The sequence below is a fragment of the Natator depressus genome, chromosome 7 (assembly GCF_965152275.1).
Source record: "Natator depressus isolate rNatDep1 chromosome 7, rNatDep2.hap1, whole genome shotgun sequence".
Classification (NCBI taxonomy): domain Eukaryota; kingdom Metazoa; phylum Chordata; order Testudines; family Cheloniidae; genus Natator; species Natator depressus.
Genome location: NC_134240.1, coordinates 2042265 through 2060209, shown reverse-complemented (window position 1 = coordinate 2060209; position 17945 = coordinate 2042265). Strand labels below are relative to the sequence as shown.

Genomic DNA, 17945 nt, shown 5'->3' with positions numbered 1-17945 from the left:
GCTTTTTATTTTGCGGCCTTGATATTCAGTTTTTTCCCCAACAGCTGCATCAGACTTGAATGCTGCGTCAGCTGTCCCTTTGACATTGTTTGCTCCCCTGGCACCTCTTATTTCCTATGTAACAAACTCCACAAGTGCTCCTGGCACGGGGGGGCCAAGCTCAGAGGGTGGACAATGGTGTAAATTAGACCAGCCCCTCACACTAACTTAGCCCCAACTTGAACAGTGGTTCAACCACATTATAAAGTCACTGAGCGTCTCACAGAGAAAATATTGCTTTATTTCTCTGCTGTAATTTGGGGCCTGACCCTGCGAAGTTTTACGTAGGCAAGTAGCCCAATGACTTCAGTAGTAATATTTATGTAACGGCAAGTACGTGATCATATCTATCATCTGTTGCAATTGCTACGTGAACTATTTTAAAACCGAGCAGTAAAGAGGCACATGAGATTCTGGGATAGGTCATACATCTTCCTGGGTTTATATGTTGAGAAAGAAATGGGGTGGAGAACAGCTAAGTATGAATAAAAGGCCAAAAGGAGGAAATGAACTAAACAAATGAATTAGCAACGTTTGAGCAAGATAATTATGACTGATCCCTTTGTGTGCACACAGATACTTTTGTCAGTGCAAACCTGAGCTTCCATGTGAATAACCGCACAGACTTCCTTGTTCTTGTGGTTTGTTCTGATCCGCTGAGCTGTGTGTAGTTGATTTAACATTTACTAGACCGGCAGCACAATGCACACGGAAAGTGTTTGTGGTGATTCACAGAGGGGATGGGCTGTACCATGGACTCAACCCAGTGGATCACTGGACTTACAAGCGTTAGTCAGAAGGTGTCCTGTCCTCTCTCTGACAATACCCCATTTGGAACGCAGCCTTCACAGAGTAAAGAGACCTGTCGGACGGTTTCCCTGGTATGTACATTTGAATTAAGGCCACAAAAGAGCTCTGATACCTTTGTGTTGCTGGAAAAATGCCCGGAAAGAGGGATTTTTTAAGTACAGTATAACTAAAATAATAGATTTTTGTCCTTTGTTTTGGTGACCATTGTAGATGTTTTTTACAATTAAATCTGGCTCAAGCAAGGGTGATTTCAGTAGCTCGATGTAAAATAAAACACAGCTAGCAGCAACCATTTGGGACAGCATATTTATTTATTTTCTCTTATTTATCATCCCTTATTTATTATCCCTTCATATAATATGGGGAAGCTGAGAGAGAAATCGGATTAGCTGGTGTACTTTTACAGTCTATAACCTGGGGACAGGTTTCCTTCTTTCCACTCCTCTCTCTGTTCTTACCCTTCTTTATTTCTATGTATCTGGTTTTCCAAAGGAAAATTTTCCAGCCAGGGTTACTTGTACAACACTGTTTGTGGCAAAAGTTAGTTTTAAAGCCCTGAGCCATTTCAGTTTCTGCATGTCCATTGACTAACTGGAGATAAAAAGAAAAGGAGGACTTGTGGCACCTTAGAGACTAACCAATTTATTTGAGCATGAGCTTTCATGAGCTACAGGTCACTTCATCAGGGTTCAGAAGTGCACCTATGTGAGTTCACCTCTCACTCAGGGAAAAAGACACCTGGCTTGCTCTACCATCTGAGCACTTGCTCTGGCTGGCTGCCCTGCCAGCTGCTGCTCCTTGCTGCCTGTTAGTCACCTCTTGCTACCACCAGTCTGTCTCCTGTGATCTCTGCAGGTCAGTCTCTTAGTGATTTTTTGCTCTCAGTAGGTTGGGCAGAAACACTGCCCCACTGCAAGTGATTTCAGCTCTCATGGAGTACTTAACAAAGGCTCCTAATGACACCTATTTAGCTCTATCTTTGAAGTGAGCTGTAGCTCACGAAAGCTCATGCTCAAATAAATTGGTTAGTCTCTAAGGTGCCACAAGTCCTCCTTTTCTTTTTGCGAATACAGACTAACACGGCTGTTACTCTGAAACCTAACTGGAGATAGAACCTGTTGTCTGATGTGTGTTCTGTGCCAAATGTCTTTATTGTTTACTAATATCAGAATATCACTAGAAGTATTTCTGAAAGAAACAGGATTTTTTTAGTACCAGTGCCAAATGCTGTGGCTAATTAAAATGTAATGTTTATGGCTAGTCTAAGGGCCAGTTGAGTATTGATTGGTTGTTTTTTGATAGCGCCTGAAGAGATCGTTCTCGGATCAGACCTCCACAGAACTACACCCTGTACATACATGGAACAGACAGCTTACAATTTCAGCACATGACAAGGAAACAGGCAAAGAGAAACAACCAATTGGAGGAGTCGAAGAAGACAAGGTACCCAGGTAATGATCAGGTTTAGTGCAGGTTTAGTGCAGATCATGTTTAGCACTCACAGGCTGGCTAATAATGAACTCTTCACTGTCTTACAAGAGAAATCTTTTAATATTCTTGTTCAAAAAACCCAGAGCTGAACTGACCCGAGCTGTAAATAAAGCAAATAGGTCTGTAAACTGTAGAGCTGCGCAAGGCTTCACCGCGGACTCTTTAATGCTGATATGACTCCAATGTGCTGTAGGGGGAGGCTTTGGGTCCAATGCAGCCACATGTTTTGTTATCTTCTTTAGCTGATTTTAAATTCATCCCCGGTGTAAGCAGTTCTCACCAGGAATGTTATTAAAAACGAGGATTGCCAACGTCGGCTGTTGGGTTTGGTTCTCCTCTGCACTGGTGCACAGCTCAGCCAGGTTTGCAGGAACATCAGGGAGCCAGGTCCAGCTCCTTCCTTCCGAGAGCCAGGTTTGGCCCTGCTGAGAGTCTGGGCGACTTGTACCATGGACTCTGGGTCCTTAGTGGAACAAAGAACGCAGCTGTACTTACACAGTGGGGGATTCTACCCAGGGAAGCAGTGACGGTGAAAAAGACTTAGGGATAATCAGCTGAACATAAGCTCCATTTGCAATGCAGGGGCCAAAGGGCTGTGGGATCCCTGGATGCAGAAACACAGGACTCTTCAATAGGAGTAGAGAGGTTATTGTACCCGGGTATTTGGCACTGCTGCAGCCTCTGTTGGAATACTGTGTCCAGTTCTGGTGTTCACAATTCACAAAGGCTGTAGATAAATTGGACAGAGTCCAAAGAAGAGCCATGAGAATGATTAAAGGATTAGAAAACCTGCCTTATAATGATAGACTCCAGTAGCTCAATCTATTTAGCGAAGAGACAGTTAAGAAGTGACTTGATCCCAGCCTATAAGTATCTGCAATGGGTTCTTCAGTCTTGCAGAGAAAGGTCTCGCGTGATCCAATGACTGGAAGTTGAAACTAGACAAATTCAGACTGGAAAAATAAGGTGTACATTATTAACAGTGACGACAATTAACCACTGGAACTATTTCCCAAGGGTCGTGGTGGATTCTCCATCACTGGCAAAGTTTCAATCAGGATTGGGAATGTTTCGAACAGGTCGACTCTAGGGCTTACGGGGGAGGCCGGTCTCTGGCCTGTGCGATGCAGGAGGTCTGATGAGATGATCATGATGGTCCCTCCTGGCCTGGGAATCGATGAATCTCTGGACTCATCACAGTGGAGCATAAATGTAGCACAATCGCCCTCCGCCATGCCACTCCCCACGCATGCTTACCCCCGCCATGCCCCTTACACTACAGGGGTGGGAGGCAGGTGGCAAAGCCGCTGCTCTCTGGCTGATCTGAGCCTGGAGGCCACAGACAACTGGGCATGAATGAGAGGACCTCTGAGACTGCTCTAACTGCTGCCAGGGAGGGGAAGGTCCCCGCACAACCCCCAGCAGTCTGGCCCTGCATCTTTGTAACCACCACCCTGCTGTCTGCTGCTCCTTACTCACAATCTTCATGGCCCTTCCAGAATATGCAGCTATCTAGAGTGCCCTGGACCCTCAGCTGCCTGTCCCATTGATCCAAGTGCTCAGTGCCATCACAGCACAGTGTAACTCATGGCCCAGACAAAGGGCAAGGTTATTAAACATGTTTCAGAGTAACAGCCGTGTTAGTCTGTATTCGTAAAAAGAAAAGGAGTACTTGTGGCACCTTAGAGACTAACCAATTTATTTGAGCCTAAGCTTTTGTGAGCTACAGCTCACTTCATCGGATGCATACTGTGGAAAATACAGAAGATGTTCTTATACATACAAACCATGAAAAAAATGGGTGTTTACCACTACACAAGGTTTTCTCTCCCCCCACCCCACTCTCCTGCAGGTAATAGCTTATCTAAAGTGATCACTCTCCTTACAATGTGTATGATAATCAAGTTGGGCCATTTCCAGCATTTCCATTTCCGGGGCGGTGGGGAGAAAACCTGGATTTGTGCTGGAAATGGCCCAACTTGATTATCATACACATTGTAAGGAGAGGTTTCAGAGTAACAGCCGTGTTAGTCTGTATTCGTAAAAAGAAAAGGAGTACTTGTGGCACCTTAGAGACTAACCAGTTTATTTGAGCATGAGCTTTCGTGAGCTACAGCTCACTTCATCGGATGCATAGCATATCGTGGAAACTGCAGAAGACATTATATACACACAGAGACCTTAATGTCTTCTGCAGTTTCCACGATATGCTATGCATCCGATGAAGTGAGCTGTAGCTCACGAAAGCTCATGCTCAAATAAACTGGTTAGTCTCTAAGGTGCCACAAGTCCTCCTTTTCTTTTTACTGTAAGGAGAGTGATCACTTTAGATAAGCTATTACCAGCAGGAGAGTGGGGTGGGGGGAGAGAAAACCTTTTGTAGTGGTAAACACCCATTTTTTCATGGTTTGTATGTATAAGAACATCTTCTGTATTTTCCACAGTATGCATCCGATGAAGTGAGCTGTAGCTCACGAAAGCTTATGTTACTAATCATGGAGCTATCAGGTATGAGAGCCAGCTGCAGTTTACTGACACTGTGCGTCAGGTTCCTTTATCTCTCTATTTGCCTTGGTTTCCCACCTCTTCATTTCCTCCTTTTTATTGTGCTCACAGTGTTCATTGCTCTTTGATATTTGTTTTCTTAGCCCGGTGTGGTGGCTGTGCTGGAGATTGCAGTAGAACAGGTTCTTCTTATTGACCTGCCTCTTGCTTTATCTCCGAGCCTGATAAACTTAGGGCAGATCCTGGAAGGTGGGTGCGGGGTGCCATAGGAACACAGCAGCTGTCAGATTGGGTCAGAGCCAAGGATCACCTAGGCTGGTAGATGGTCTCTGATGGTGGCCAGCACTAGCTGCTTCACAGGAAGGTGCAAGAACCCTGCAGCAGGCAGCTCTGGGAGAAATCTGCTGCCAGGGAAAATTCTCTCCCAAGCCCCAGTAATTAGTGGCTGGCTTATGCTTGGAGCGTCAGATTTCATGTCTGATCCCTGACGCGGGAGGGTTTTTTAGCATGTACCATGCTAATTCTGGGTATTCTTGCTATCCATAGAAATGTCCAGTCCTTTTGTGAATCCCACTGAGCTCTGGGACAGTGCCAGAGGGACTGATGTAGTTTTACTTTACCTCCAGGCCCTGCTGCAGGGCTTGATGAAACTCACTGTGAGGCTGAGTTCATGGTGGTTTGGATATTGACTCTGTGATGGGCACTGAAACTGGACAAAAGGCTGAAAATCAAGGATAATAAGACAATAGGCCAGATTCTCAGCCGCTGGGAATCGCATAGCTCCAGCTGCAGTCAGTGAAATTCAAGATCTAGCCCAGTGCGTGGAGCTGGGGATAGTTGTCTAGTGGGGCCTGGCAGACCTTCTGTTGAGTCCTGTCACTTGTAGGTGATCCCATTAGGCCCTGTCTGCCGACCCCTTCTTCCCTGAACTAGCTGACCAGCCACATCAGGGTCAGAGAGGAACAGCAGGACGGAGGAACTGGACCCAGCACAGAGAGAACCCAGCAGAGCAGGTGGTATTGGAGGCCATGGCCGGTGCTCCATTCCCTCAATGGCCCCGTCACCACCGTAGGGAACAGTGGGTCCCAGATGCATTGTCCAACGCGAGTCTCCCAGTGAGCAGTTTTCCAGCACAGCGGGCACCAGGATGAGCAGGGTTCTAAGCCAGGTGAGGCGGGGCTGGGACCTAGCCCATCCAGGCGAGTTCCTGGGAAAAGGCGTATTTAGAATAGTTCTGGTAAACGGGGCTGCCCCACAGCAGGAAGGGTTCCTGCCACATTCAAGCCGCAAATTCACCAGAGGCACCTGCACCTCTTGGGGCACGTTAGTACCCGTGCCCTGCTCTAGAGGGGCAGGAATTCCCTCACTCATCAGCCTCACCCTTCAGGACCAACCCACAACAACTAAGAGAGGAGAGAAGGGTAGGGCCAACCTAAAACTGCACTGTGCAGTGCGCAGGGACAGAGCCAGGCCATCATCTGTGTGGTGTTGACCCTGGTGGCCCCTGAGCCTTCATCCTTGCCACCTCCAGGAGCCTTCACGCTGCCTGCCCCTTACTCCGGGAAAGCCACAGAGAGTGCAGTGGGCTCCCAGACCCTATCCCAGCTCTGGGCCAGATGCTCAGCAGGAGTAGGCAGGCACTGCTCCATTGACTTCAGCTAGAGCTGTGCTGATTTACACCCGCTGTGAATCTAGCTGTTTGGCTCTGAACTAAAGATCCAGGGGAAGCCTTTAACCCTGACAACTTATCACTGAGTAACTATTTACCTACAACAGCTTTGAATTCTTCAAATGACTGACAACAGTAAGCCTTTGGCCGAATATTTGTATGAGTTGAACAGTAAAAAAAAAAAAAAAGAAAAGAAAAGAAAAAAAGCCATCTCGCAGGTAGCATTTGCCTATGGACTAGCCCAGCTAATCACATTCGCCCCTACCCTTATCACGGGTAAAAGTACATTTATTCCCTGTCATAAAACAATCCAGCCCCAGTCCTCTTATCAAATTAGTTTTGATGCATTTGGTTAAGTTTTGCCTTATAAATGTCAGTATTTCACCTCCTCGGCGTTCTACAACTCAAAAGAGCCTGGGATTGACTGGGCCAGGAAGTCTCCTTAGAGACCCATTTGTCAGCCGGGGTTTTCCACACTTCTGCCAAGCAGGGTTGCATCTCCCCTCCTTGACTTGCAAGAAGGAAAAAGGTTTAAACTGACCACCCTGAACATCCTCACAGAGAACAGTGATACTAATGCTGGAGGGGGACTGCTGGGGAAGATGCTGCCTCGTCTTAAATACACAGCTAAGGCATGAACTCAGGCTCACTCATCTGCCTGCTTCTCTGAACTGCCCGGTATTTTTGAAGTCAAAACAAATACATTTTGCAAATGCTCTGAACAAAACAATGATCGTTTCAAAGCAAATTGTATCTATCTGTTCAGCTAGAAGGCACGGTGTCGGATCCTCAGCAGGGGGGAATTGGCACGGCTGCATTAAAATCAATGAAGCATTGCTGATTTACATCAGTTGAGGGGCTGGCCTAATTTTTTTCCAAAGCTGCATAGCGAATGTGAGAGACAATTCAGGATGTAGGTCTGTCTTTTGTCTGTGGTACTTTTCTTTTGATCTCTTTGAAGGGAAAATCCTCAACTTCCATGTTTTGGTCAGCTCAATAGCTAGAAATGTCTATTGCCACAAGTGTGTATGTGAGCATGTATCTGAAACCAGGTGGCTGAGCTGAGGTCATCAGCCTGCCAGGAGAGAGAGAAAAGTGCAGCAGTGAAATGAAAAGGAAAAAAGAGAGAGCAGTGTTTTCCTTGGGAAACTAACCTGAGTTTTCCTCCACTATTGAGAGGAGAATGTGAACATTCATAAACTGGAAAGTACTGAATCTCTGAAGCCCTCTTTAAGAATATGTGCATTTCATGAAATTTCTCTCCTAAGGACTGACTGCTGCAAACAATATCTTGGAAAGATCCAAGATCTAACAGGTAGAGAGTTTCCTTTAATGTTAGTATTTGACAGGGGTCCTGTAAAGGAGGAAAAGTGTTGCCTGGATAATGTTTATTAAGAAATCGATTTGTTCTTGGAAAGGGTTTTAATTGTTGAGCCAAACAATCTGTACATTTCACCCCCCACCGTCTTCCACAACTTCTTCCTTTCTACTCTCTCTCTGGCTAGTTGCTTCCTCTTCCATTGCTTTTCAGTGGATCTTCCAAAATCAATCCACACAATTAAAAGGGAACATCACAGAAATAGTGGGATGAAATGATCCCTGGGATATTGCAGTGAAGTGCTGGGGATTTCATTAGGGGCAGATTTGATCCAATGAGTTTCATTTGGGGTTACATCAGAGACAAATGGCACAAACAAGTAAATGACTTGCTGAAAGATGTATTGTTTATTGACTTATATGCCATTTATCTCTCTGAATACCCTGCAGCAAAATCAACAAGAGTACAGATGAATACACATTGTGTGATGGATAAAAGCTGGGCAAGGGGAGGAAGCAATTGGTTCTGTAGATTATTTTGCAAGAGCCTTCCTGGGAGTGGTTCTCTTCCTGTTAAGGTGGGATTTGGGGCCAGTTAGAATGGGGTTGTGTTGGGGGTGAAGCCACTGCCAGTGCAAAGGGGAAATGCTGGGAAAAAAGCCTTCTTGGAAACACTCCTTCCCCTGACTGAATTCCTAATTCGTTTGAAGATGGAGCTTGATAATTTTATGAAGAGGATGATGGGAGGAGATTGCCCTTGACAGCAGGGAATTGAACTTGATGGCCCAGGAGGTCCCTTCCATCCTACATCCTTATATTTTCTGTATCTCCCTTTCCTGGTTTCTTTCATTGCTAGGGATAGTGGTGTGAAAACAAGCACATGGATTTTCAAGGCTCCATCCCCTGTTTTATGTTTGTGGTGCCAGCAGCCTCCTGGCTTATGGCAATACTCACAGCAGGGAGAGGAAATCTCCACAGGATCTGCTCACGGAGATCCCCCTGTTAGAGAGCTTATTCCTTCACTCTCCCACTTCCCTGGTCCTTCTCGCATGAACAGAGAGCAACAATACCCGAAGTCCAAAGGTGCAAACAATTTGATGTTTATTGGGGTGAACTTCCAGCAAGCTTAAATACAAGTTCCTTTTTCCTTATTTTTGAATCCCAACTTACTTCCTGTTTGCCCCTAATTTATATAGTAATATTCTTAGCTATACCTTAACCAATCATTCTACTGAAATTTAACTAACCAATCCTAACATATTGTAACATGATTAGCTAACCAATTATATCCCAGGTTTCAGAGTAGCAGCCGTGTTAGTCTGTATTCGCAAAAAGAAAAGGAGTACTTGTGGCACCTTAGAGACTAACCAATTTATTTGAGCATAAAGCTTTCGTGAGCTACAGCTCACCTCATCGGATGGGTGAGCTGTAGCTCACGAAAGCTTTATGCTCAAATAAATTGGTTAGTCTCTAAGGTGCCACAAGTACTCCTTTTCTTTTTGCAATTATATCCCACCACCTTAATTAGTTTACACCCAGCAAAATTAATTATACAGCAGACAGAAACAATCACAGAACCAGACAGAGACCATGCCAATAAACAATAGCAAAGTGGGAACTATAATGACAAAACAATACAAAAGTGGGGATTTCATAACTACATCTATAAAGACATAAGAGTTTCCCAGCTGTGTCTATTGATAAGTGAGTTCTTACCAGACAGAAAACTATCAACCTCAATTTCCTTTTACATCTTCTAGGCACTTCCCTTTCTCTGGAGGTGATAGGCACTATCAGGACAGGATTGTATTCCTAACAGCCCAATAGCACCTTCTTTCAATGTGACTAGTTTGGAATGTGAGGAGGTGATCGGTCGTTTCCCAGCTTATGGCTGCCTCTGCTGCTTAGCCAAAGGCCTATATAATATATATAATAAGATCTTCTACACTTTCCACAGTATGCATCCGATGAAGTGAGCTGTAGCTCACGAAAGCTCATGCTCAAATAAATTGGTTAGTCTCTAAGGTGCCACAAGTCCTCCTTTTCTTTTTGCGAATACAGACTAACACGGCTGTTACTCTGAAACCAGCCTAAGCACAGGGCCTCAGACTGTCACAGTGAGAGAAAGACCTTACACTGGCAGACAGTGATTTTGATTCTTTCTTTAATACCTCTAACTAGCCAAGTGATAAGAATACACGTAAATTCTTAAAGTACAGGCCTTTGCAGACAGGCCTGAATATCTATATCCTAACACCCCCTCCCTCACATCATCCCAGAAAAAGCTGCATGGCCCGAAACCTGGCAGTGCTCTGGGAGGGTGGAGCCCCCACCCCCCGCCCCCATCTGACTCCCTGGCTTCATGCTCCTCCTGGCAGAGCACGGAGTTCTGGTGACTCAGTCCTGGGTGTTGCACTCGGGGCTGGGCAGGGTGGGAGCCCAGAACTCGGAAAGGCTGAAGGTGGAGGAAGCGCACGCTGTGTTCCCAGACTCGTCTGAATTGGAGTCGGGGGAGAGCGAGGCGCCGCAGCAGAGACGGAAGGAGGCGGAGGCCCTGCAGAGCAGGTCTGGCCGTTCATGGTGCCTGTAGCAGTCGCCAGGCCTAGGTGCTATTCCTGTGACTCTCGGCCAGTCTCGTTCTCCTGCGTGCCTGGGACCTCTGCTGTGCATGGTGGTGCCACAAGAAGGTGGAGGCTGTAGGTCTCCTCCTTTCTCATGCCTTTGCCCCAGGCACAGCAGGAGGGAGTCGCAGCCGCTACAGCCTGAGGATGCGCTTGCCAGGGACCTCGTTCGGCTGGCTGACAAATAGCCGCTGCCGTGCTGGGCCTGAGGCTGCAGTGCAGGGGAGTCCTCGGTGTCCACTGGCCCCTCAGCAAAGAGCCACCTGCCCAGTGACCTGCAGAGAGCTGGGCCCAGTGCCAGAGCAATGGATGGAGTCTCCAAGCCAGGAGAGGAGCTGGGCAGCTCAGGCTGATGCTCCTGCCCCATAACCCACTCTTCTTCTTCCTGGCCTGGCTGTGGCTGCAGTGCGGGCCTGGTTCTCTTCTCATGTGCGCAAGTTTATCGCCGCTGGCAGACAGAGCAGGCAGACTCCCACAAACGGAGCCATTCTGGAGAGGGGCTGGTCTGGTAACTCCCCCGCACATATGGTGGTTGCCATTGATATCCTTAGAGCTGTCCATTTGCAAGTCCCCTACGCTTCGCCCAAAGGGCTTGACTCAGCCAGCTCCTGGGTGCGTTTGAAATCAGTGCAGCTCCCCGTGAAAGGCAGGACTATTCGTGAGGTTAAGTCTTGGCCCTTGGAGCTCAAGATCCCGGATAACTGGCTGGTTGAAAGTGCACAGACGTTAATAGCGGTGTGGAAGACAGGCTGAGACGTTTGTTTCAGGCTTTCAGCAATCTGACCTTTGGTCAGGGAACGGCAGTTCCAGCGGGAACCTGAGGAATTGTTCTTTGTCATTCTATTCCAAATTCTCCAGCATCCGGCTCAGACATCTCTATGCTCTAGTTCAAGCCCACGTTGCTGGGCTGGATGCAGGAAGCACTGGCTGCAGTTTTGTTGCCTGTAAGATGCAGGAGGTTCTGCATCAGGGGTTCTCAAACTGTGAGTCGTGACCCCATTTTAATGGGGTCACCAGGGCTGACATTAGACTTGCTGGGGCCCAGGCCGAAGCCCACGCCCCACCGCCTGGGACCAATGGAGCTCGGGCTTCAGCTTCAACCCCCCCACCTGGCATGGTGGAGCTCGGGCAGGCTCTGGCTTCGGTCCCCCCTCCTGGGGTTGTGTAGTATTTCTGTTGTCCGAAGGGGGTTACAGTGCAATGAAGTTTGAGAACCCCTGATTGTAAATGGTCCTAAATGGCTGGACCGCAGCTAAAGGATCATCTTGTGGACATGCTAAGAACAGCCAGCTAAAATCTGGTAAAGTCCCTTCAGTCTCCACTGTCTAGCCTTTACTGGGAATCAGAGATGGATCTACGGGGGCAGTTCTCCAGTTTCTTAGTTTCTCACATTATAACAGGACTCCAGTAAAACAAGTCAGGATGGAATTTCCTACTTTTTCTTTCCTTGGACGTTGAAGCTGTAGAGAGGAATGTGTCTCTTACGTTCACGCCAACCCAGAGAAATACCTACAACCTCAATACTGGCTGAAAAGGAAAAAAAATTGACTTTGGCCCCTGTTTTCCTTGATTCATACAGTCAAGGTCAGTGGCTGGGGCATGAACAATATTTCACTGGAGTAAATTAACTGCCAGAATATTATCTCCTGTAAATAAGGGCTTCTGGGGTCAGAAAAACCCACGATGCTGCTAACTGGCAATACATTGCTTAGCAACTATTTATCGTGTTAATAATAAACCTAGATGTGAAGCAATCACACAGAGAGCAAGCTTTGGAGCTCCTTTAAAATGCAGCTAAGGAAAAGAAGGCCAATCTTGTATCCCACATCATGGCTTGGGCTGGTAAGCCCGGGGTCATTAACTCTTCCTTGGCATACTTCAATATTCGCATCAAGTAAAAGTAAAACCAGTACAGCCTTGTAATCTGGTTGAAACCCCTTGGCTTAGCAGAGACTTGGGGAGAAGGGGCAATAATTTGCTAAGAGTATAAGAACTTGCCCATCCTAAATGCAGGGTCTTATGGGTAAGGCACTCGGCTGGCCGGGCGGTCTGAGTTCATTGCTGGCTTTGGCAGACCTGCTGGGCCAATAAGGCAGGGCATATCTTTCCCTCCAGCTCATCTCCACTCTCCCTGGGCAAGACGTAAGTTCCTTCTCTGGGATCTGATTGTGCATTGGTGGGGCACTCCAGCCCCACACTGATCTCCTGCAGGAATGCAGCAAAGGCCCATGGGGTGGAGTCCTGGACAGGCTGGTTTCTGGGAGGCACCACCAGCTCTTAAAAAAGCACTTTGGGACGCAAGCAGAATCATGTCCTACATGCTCTGAGGGCTGGATGGCGCTTGTAGGCACTCAGCCACTTTGGGAGGGGGGCAGCGGAGCTGCATCCGCCCAGCTGGAGGCCAGAGGGGCAACGAGCTTCAAGGAGCCACAGCGTCTCTGGGCGCTCACCGGCTTGCAGTCAGGGCACGCATGCCCCTCTGTGGGGTGCAGAGAGAGGGGCCAGGCCATGCCCCTCCACACCCACTTTGCGGGGCTGGAGACACTGGCAGTACCAGCCTGAGGACTGAGGTGACACTCAGCCTATTGTCCGAGTCTGAGCAGGAAAAAAAAGATCCGGGAGATGGTTTGCCATTAACTCTTTGGCCCAGTGATTACATGACCTGTCAATCTGGTTATGGGAGGGTCAGTGGAGAAAAGGGAGAGACTCGAGGGAAGGATCTTTTTTCTTCCATCTTTACATAAAAGCAAAATGCACTTTCCTTCCACCGCAGCCTGGCAGCAGCGTTCGTTCTGTGCCTGACAGGCAGGAGGCACCGAACCCAGCACAGCTCGGGTGTGAAATTTTCCAAGGAAGAGCTAACAAAAGTAGCATTTGCTCCTTTAAGGCTGAACTAAGCAGAGCTGGGGGCGTGTGTCGAGCCGTTAAAATTAGCCTCCCAGCTCCAGAGCAATCACAAGTGGTAAAGCAGGAACTGCGGTAAGGGATCCATCCTCCACAGTCACCTGCAGTGTGCGTGTCAGATCAGAAGCAGCAGCCTGGGGATAGGCAGCAGCACAGGAGGTAAATGTCCCCTTTCCCGCTTCCTTTTACCACAGCTAAGGGGTTAGATTTGGTCAGACAGTCCGATTCATTGTGGCCTGAAGGTGCTCAAAGAGAATGGTAGTGAGGGCTTATAAGAGTAGACGGATAGTCCATGCTCTGTCCCTATGTAGGCAAAACTCCCAGAAAAGTCAATGGGATTATGTCTCAGTAAGGCTAGATAAACTCTCATCCTGTGGGACAAACGCTGATCTTACTCCACTGTAAATCCAAAGTGCTTGGCAGACTTCTGGTGCCACCCCAGGGCAAGTAAGAATCGAATTTGGTCCTGTGTCTTTATTTACATTAGAAATTATCCTAATGAACTTTAATAACTGTTACAGTTATAATTCCCATTTTGGGTGTGTAGCCAAAAAAAAGTATCAAATATGTGATGCAAAGAATGGAGATCTATATGAGCATGTAACATTTACTTGTTACTGTTTTCAGTTATTCAGATACTGTGGTTTCTTTGACGGTATTGATTTGTGACAATAAACTTTCCCTAACCTGTCAAGGTCAAGCCTTGCCATGTCCCCACCTGGTGCTTAGCACGCTTTAGGATTAGAAATGTGCTTTGCATTATCCAGCTATGAAATGCAACAAAACTATGATTTGAAATACTCTGTAATAAAGAATGTGCTATCCAATTTTCAAGTAATTTCAAAACTCATTATTCTTATTATAATCGGCAACAGATAGAAAAAAAAATTGATCCATTTTGAAGTAGAACGTAAAACATTACTGGCGGGTCCAAGGAATAAGTGGTGAGTAGCCAAGGGTGTTCTTAAAAATGAAGTAAGTTTAAAACGATGTCTGCTGGTCTCATACAATTGGACCCAAAATTATAAAAATTCTGAAAATTGTAAAAATGACTTGTACTAGCTCTACAAGAGCCATGGCAGCTGAATCCAGTCTGGGGATAAATATGTAAAATGGGATACTTCTGTGGTGCTCTAGCAGCATTACGCAGCAAGTAAGCTCTTTAATCTACCGCTTACCTGGGTTTGCTGGAGGACAGTTACATTTCAAGATATTTTTTCTGTTTCAGCAGGTTGACCTGTGATCTTTGATTACAGCCCAGATTCCACTGTACCTGAGCGCTACAATGAGGTTGACAGGTAAGAGGCGAGAGGATATTTGTCTTTTATAATGATTATAAAAAATGCTCTTTGTTCCTATTCTTTGGGCCTGTTTCTCATTCGCATGAAGACCTCTAAATTACCGCGTCCAGCCAGAGTGGTAGGAAAGGATCGACGTGTCAATAAGCGTGCTGCCTTTTTCTGAAGAACTTTTATACAGTTCAGCCTATTGTCTTTTTTCCAGTGAAATCCCTCCAGCCTGGGGAAGAGATGACTGTGGAGAGGTTCTTGGTTCCATAAGAGCCATTCACATGCAATATAAATGTTTTCTCCAATCATGTTTCCAAGGCAGGGAAAGAGCATTGTGCTCCATTGACCGTTGCTTTAAAACCAAACACCAATCAGATTTACATTAACAGCTGTTCAACGGGAGCTAGTCACTAGGTGGGGAAGTCAGGAGGCTCCCAGCTCTGGGAACTCAAGAAGGACTTGGATTTACATGGCTTTTGAACTCCTCAGAGATGCTTTGCAGTTATGTAGCATCTTTTGCCCACAGACCTCAAAGCACTATAGAAACATTCATTAATAGAGCCAAAGATTTTTAAGGCCAGAAGAAACATTATGATGATCTAGACCAGTGCTACTCAAAGTGGTTGTCCGCGGACTGGTGCCGGTCCGCGAGCCATCAGCTGCTGGTCTGTGCGCACATTGGGGAAAAATTACCAGTCCCCCACATCCGATAGCTTGAGAAGCACTGCTCTAGACTGATCTCCTGCATAGCACAAACCAGCAGCTCCACCCAGCGCATCGAACCCAGCCCCAGTAACTCGGGCTAAGCCCCATGAGGCCCATATTATTTGTGTATAAGAATGGGAAACTGAGGCACAGGGAGGCCAAGCGGCTTGCCCAGAGTCGCAGTGGGCCAGTGGCAGAACGTGACTCCCAGTCTCGTGCTCTCACCACTCAATCTCTTGCTACATGCAGGCCCCATTAAGCAAACCCGCTGGAGCCAGCGAGGGCCGTGCCCCAAGCTCTGAACACCCCTGAGCTCTGAAGAGGGTTGGCTCTAGACGTTGCAGTTCGGGCTCATAGCTAAGTGGAACCCACATATAGTGATGCTGCTGTTGCCGGAGAACCCCACCTTTACAGCACCCCCATCCCTTCGCCTCAGGGGGGATGAGCAGAACTCCCTTCCCCGCCTTCCTGCCCCTCCGCCATAGGGGATCTGGCAGTATCTGCTCTTTTCCCCACACAGCTGTCAGGGGTATTGGTTGTCTCTTCTCTTGCCTTCTCCCTCTGCAGCTGCATGGGAACAGGCTGATGAACGCTGCTTGGCTAGCCCTCTGCAGCATTGTGCTCTAGGGCCAGGGACATGGAGGGCAGGCACAGCCAAACAACAGGCACAGGGTTGGCACTGATGGCCTACCTAACCCCAATGCTGGTAATTACTTGGGCCCCGGCTCCACGGGGGTGGATGTCTGCACCAGTGCAGGGCCACATCAAAGGGGCTTTGTGTGGGGGTAGGGGTCTGCCCCCATGGCTCCAACTGCAGGGGGGCTCTCGGGCAGCTAAAAAAAGAGAGTCACATTTTACTTCTCCAAAGGTCGGAGGAGAATTCTGGCAGGAACTTGGGTCCTTCTCTGAGAGTGACCCGTGGTCCCCGGCAAGTGGCGGGAAATGAGCTCAGGGGCCGAGCTGCTCCACTCTCCAGAGCGCTGTGACTTACCACGCTTGTCTCTCTCTCCCATTGCAGGGCTGATCCGGATAGCGGCTGTGATGTTCTCACTGGGCACCACCTGGCTCTTTGTACAGACGTACTTCAACACTGGCTGGAAGGTCATCAGTCTGCGGAGCTGGCTGGGTACGGTGATTTACCAGGACTGCTGGGGCCAGCCTGGAATACATCCAAGGCTTCCCCTGGGAGGAAATAGGTGGCTCCATGGGATGTGTCATTTGTAGCAATACTGATCCTATCAGCTCTCGTGGTCCTGCCTCTGGCGGGATGGGGTATTCTGCCCAATATCCCCTCCACAGAACCCATTTACTCAGGGCACAGGAATGGCACCGTAAGATCTCGCATCCATCTCTGCAGTGGGTCTGCATGGGCAGCGTACTCTCCATCCTGCTTGCCCACCTAGATCACCTTCACCGAGTCCTCCAACTCTGCGCCATTTAATGCCCACAGTGGGGCCATGGGCTAGGCACACAGGGTATGTCCACACAGCAGAAAAAGACCTGTGACAGCAAGTCTCAGAGCCTGGGTCAACTGACTGGGGCTTGCGGGACTGGCACTGCAGGGCTATAAAGAGCTGTGTAGATGTTCCGGCTTGGGGCATAGATGTTTGCCCCTGCACTTACTGGCTCTGCATCCATGGCGCCCGGTCAGTTAGTCCATGATAAATCATCTTTTCTCATTTAGACTCATGTATATATTTCTATGAAGCAGTGGGTCTCCCCAGCCGGCCCCGTTAATCCAGAACGGTGGGTTGGGCTTGTTTAGCCAGACACCCGCCTTCCTCCTCCAATCACTTCCTTTGCTGCCCAGTCTCTCTTTCGGCTCGGCAAAAGGGCAGGATGTCTCAGAAGTGTAATGCTGTTGTTTGTGTCTCTCCAGGTTCCAGCCCTGACCTGCCCAGTGAGTATACCGTTCTCATGTCACTTGTACCACGCCGGAGCCGCACGGAGCTCTGAGAAGTGCTGGCAGAACGAGGGAGGCAAGGGGTGAAATCCTGCCCCGCTGAAGTGCCTGGGAGTTGTACTGGTGACTCCTGTGGGGCCAGGAGTTCATCCCTGAGGCCTGACTTGTTGTCAGAGAGTCACACCAAGGCCCCAGTTCTGCCCCCCTGTATTGATGTCAAGCGGGCCTCTCCGAGGCGAGCCTTCCCAAGCACGCCAGCTCGAGGCTCGGTGTCTTTCCGAAACATGCACTGTGGCTCACAGCGAGGTGCTGGGCTGGACGCAGGAATCCCTGGGCGAGGTTCTCCAGCCCAGGCGATGCCAGACGTTAGATGAGGGTCCCAGGTGTGACTGCACGCAGTGAGAGCAGCAGTCTCCACTCGATGGACATGCTGTGTCTGGGACTCACCTGCCTGCTGAGACAGCCGCTGACTGGGGCGGGACAAACCCCTTTTGGACGCTGCACTCTCTAGCGATGGCAAACGATTCACTCTGAACCAGCATCACACAAGCCTGCGCCAGGCCCTGCCTGATTCACCCCCTCCACTGATACACTGACACACTGATCCCTCGTTAAACTTTCAAGGGACTCGGCTAAATGAGCCTTTTGCTCAGCAACTTCCATTTCACTGGCTACTGGAGCTTACCCCAGCC

At 48.2% G+C, this 17945-nt stretch overlaps 1 protein-coding gene across 6 annotated transcripts in view; it reads left to right on the top strand.

Moving 5' to 3' along the window:
- Nucleotides 1-783: 783 nt before the first annotated feature.
- The window catches only part of FAM3D (FAM3 metabolism regulating signaling molecule D), a 30871-nt gene continuing 13709 nt past the window's right edge, over nucleotides 784-17945 (top strand). For 2 of the 6 annotated variants that reach the window (XM_074957356.1, XM_074957351.1), the window contains exons 1-4: nucleotides 13177-13515; nucleotides 14585-14654; nucleotides 16369-16476; nucleotides 17230-17250. In XM_074957356.1, coding sequence (XP_074813457.1) covers nucleotides 14642-14654; nucleotides 16369-16476; nucleotides 17230-17250 — 142 coding nt within the window. In that variant the 5' untranslated portion in view covers nucleotides 13177-13515; nucleotides 14585-14641. Of the gene's footprint in view, nucleotides 921-2106; nucleotides 2301-13176; nucleotides 13516-14584; nucleotides 14655-16368; nucleotides 16477-17229; nucleotides 17251-17945 lie in introns of those variants that run through there. The other 4 variants (XM_074957353.1, XM_074957354.1, XM_074957352.1 and 1 more) reach the window with 4 other exon arrangements.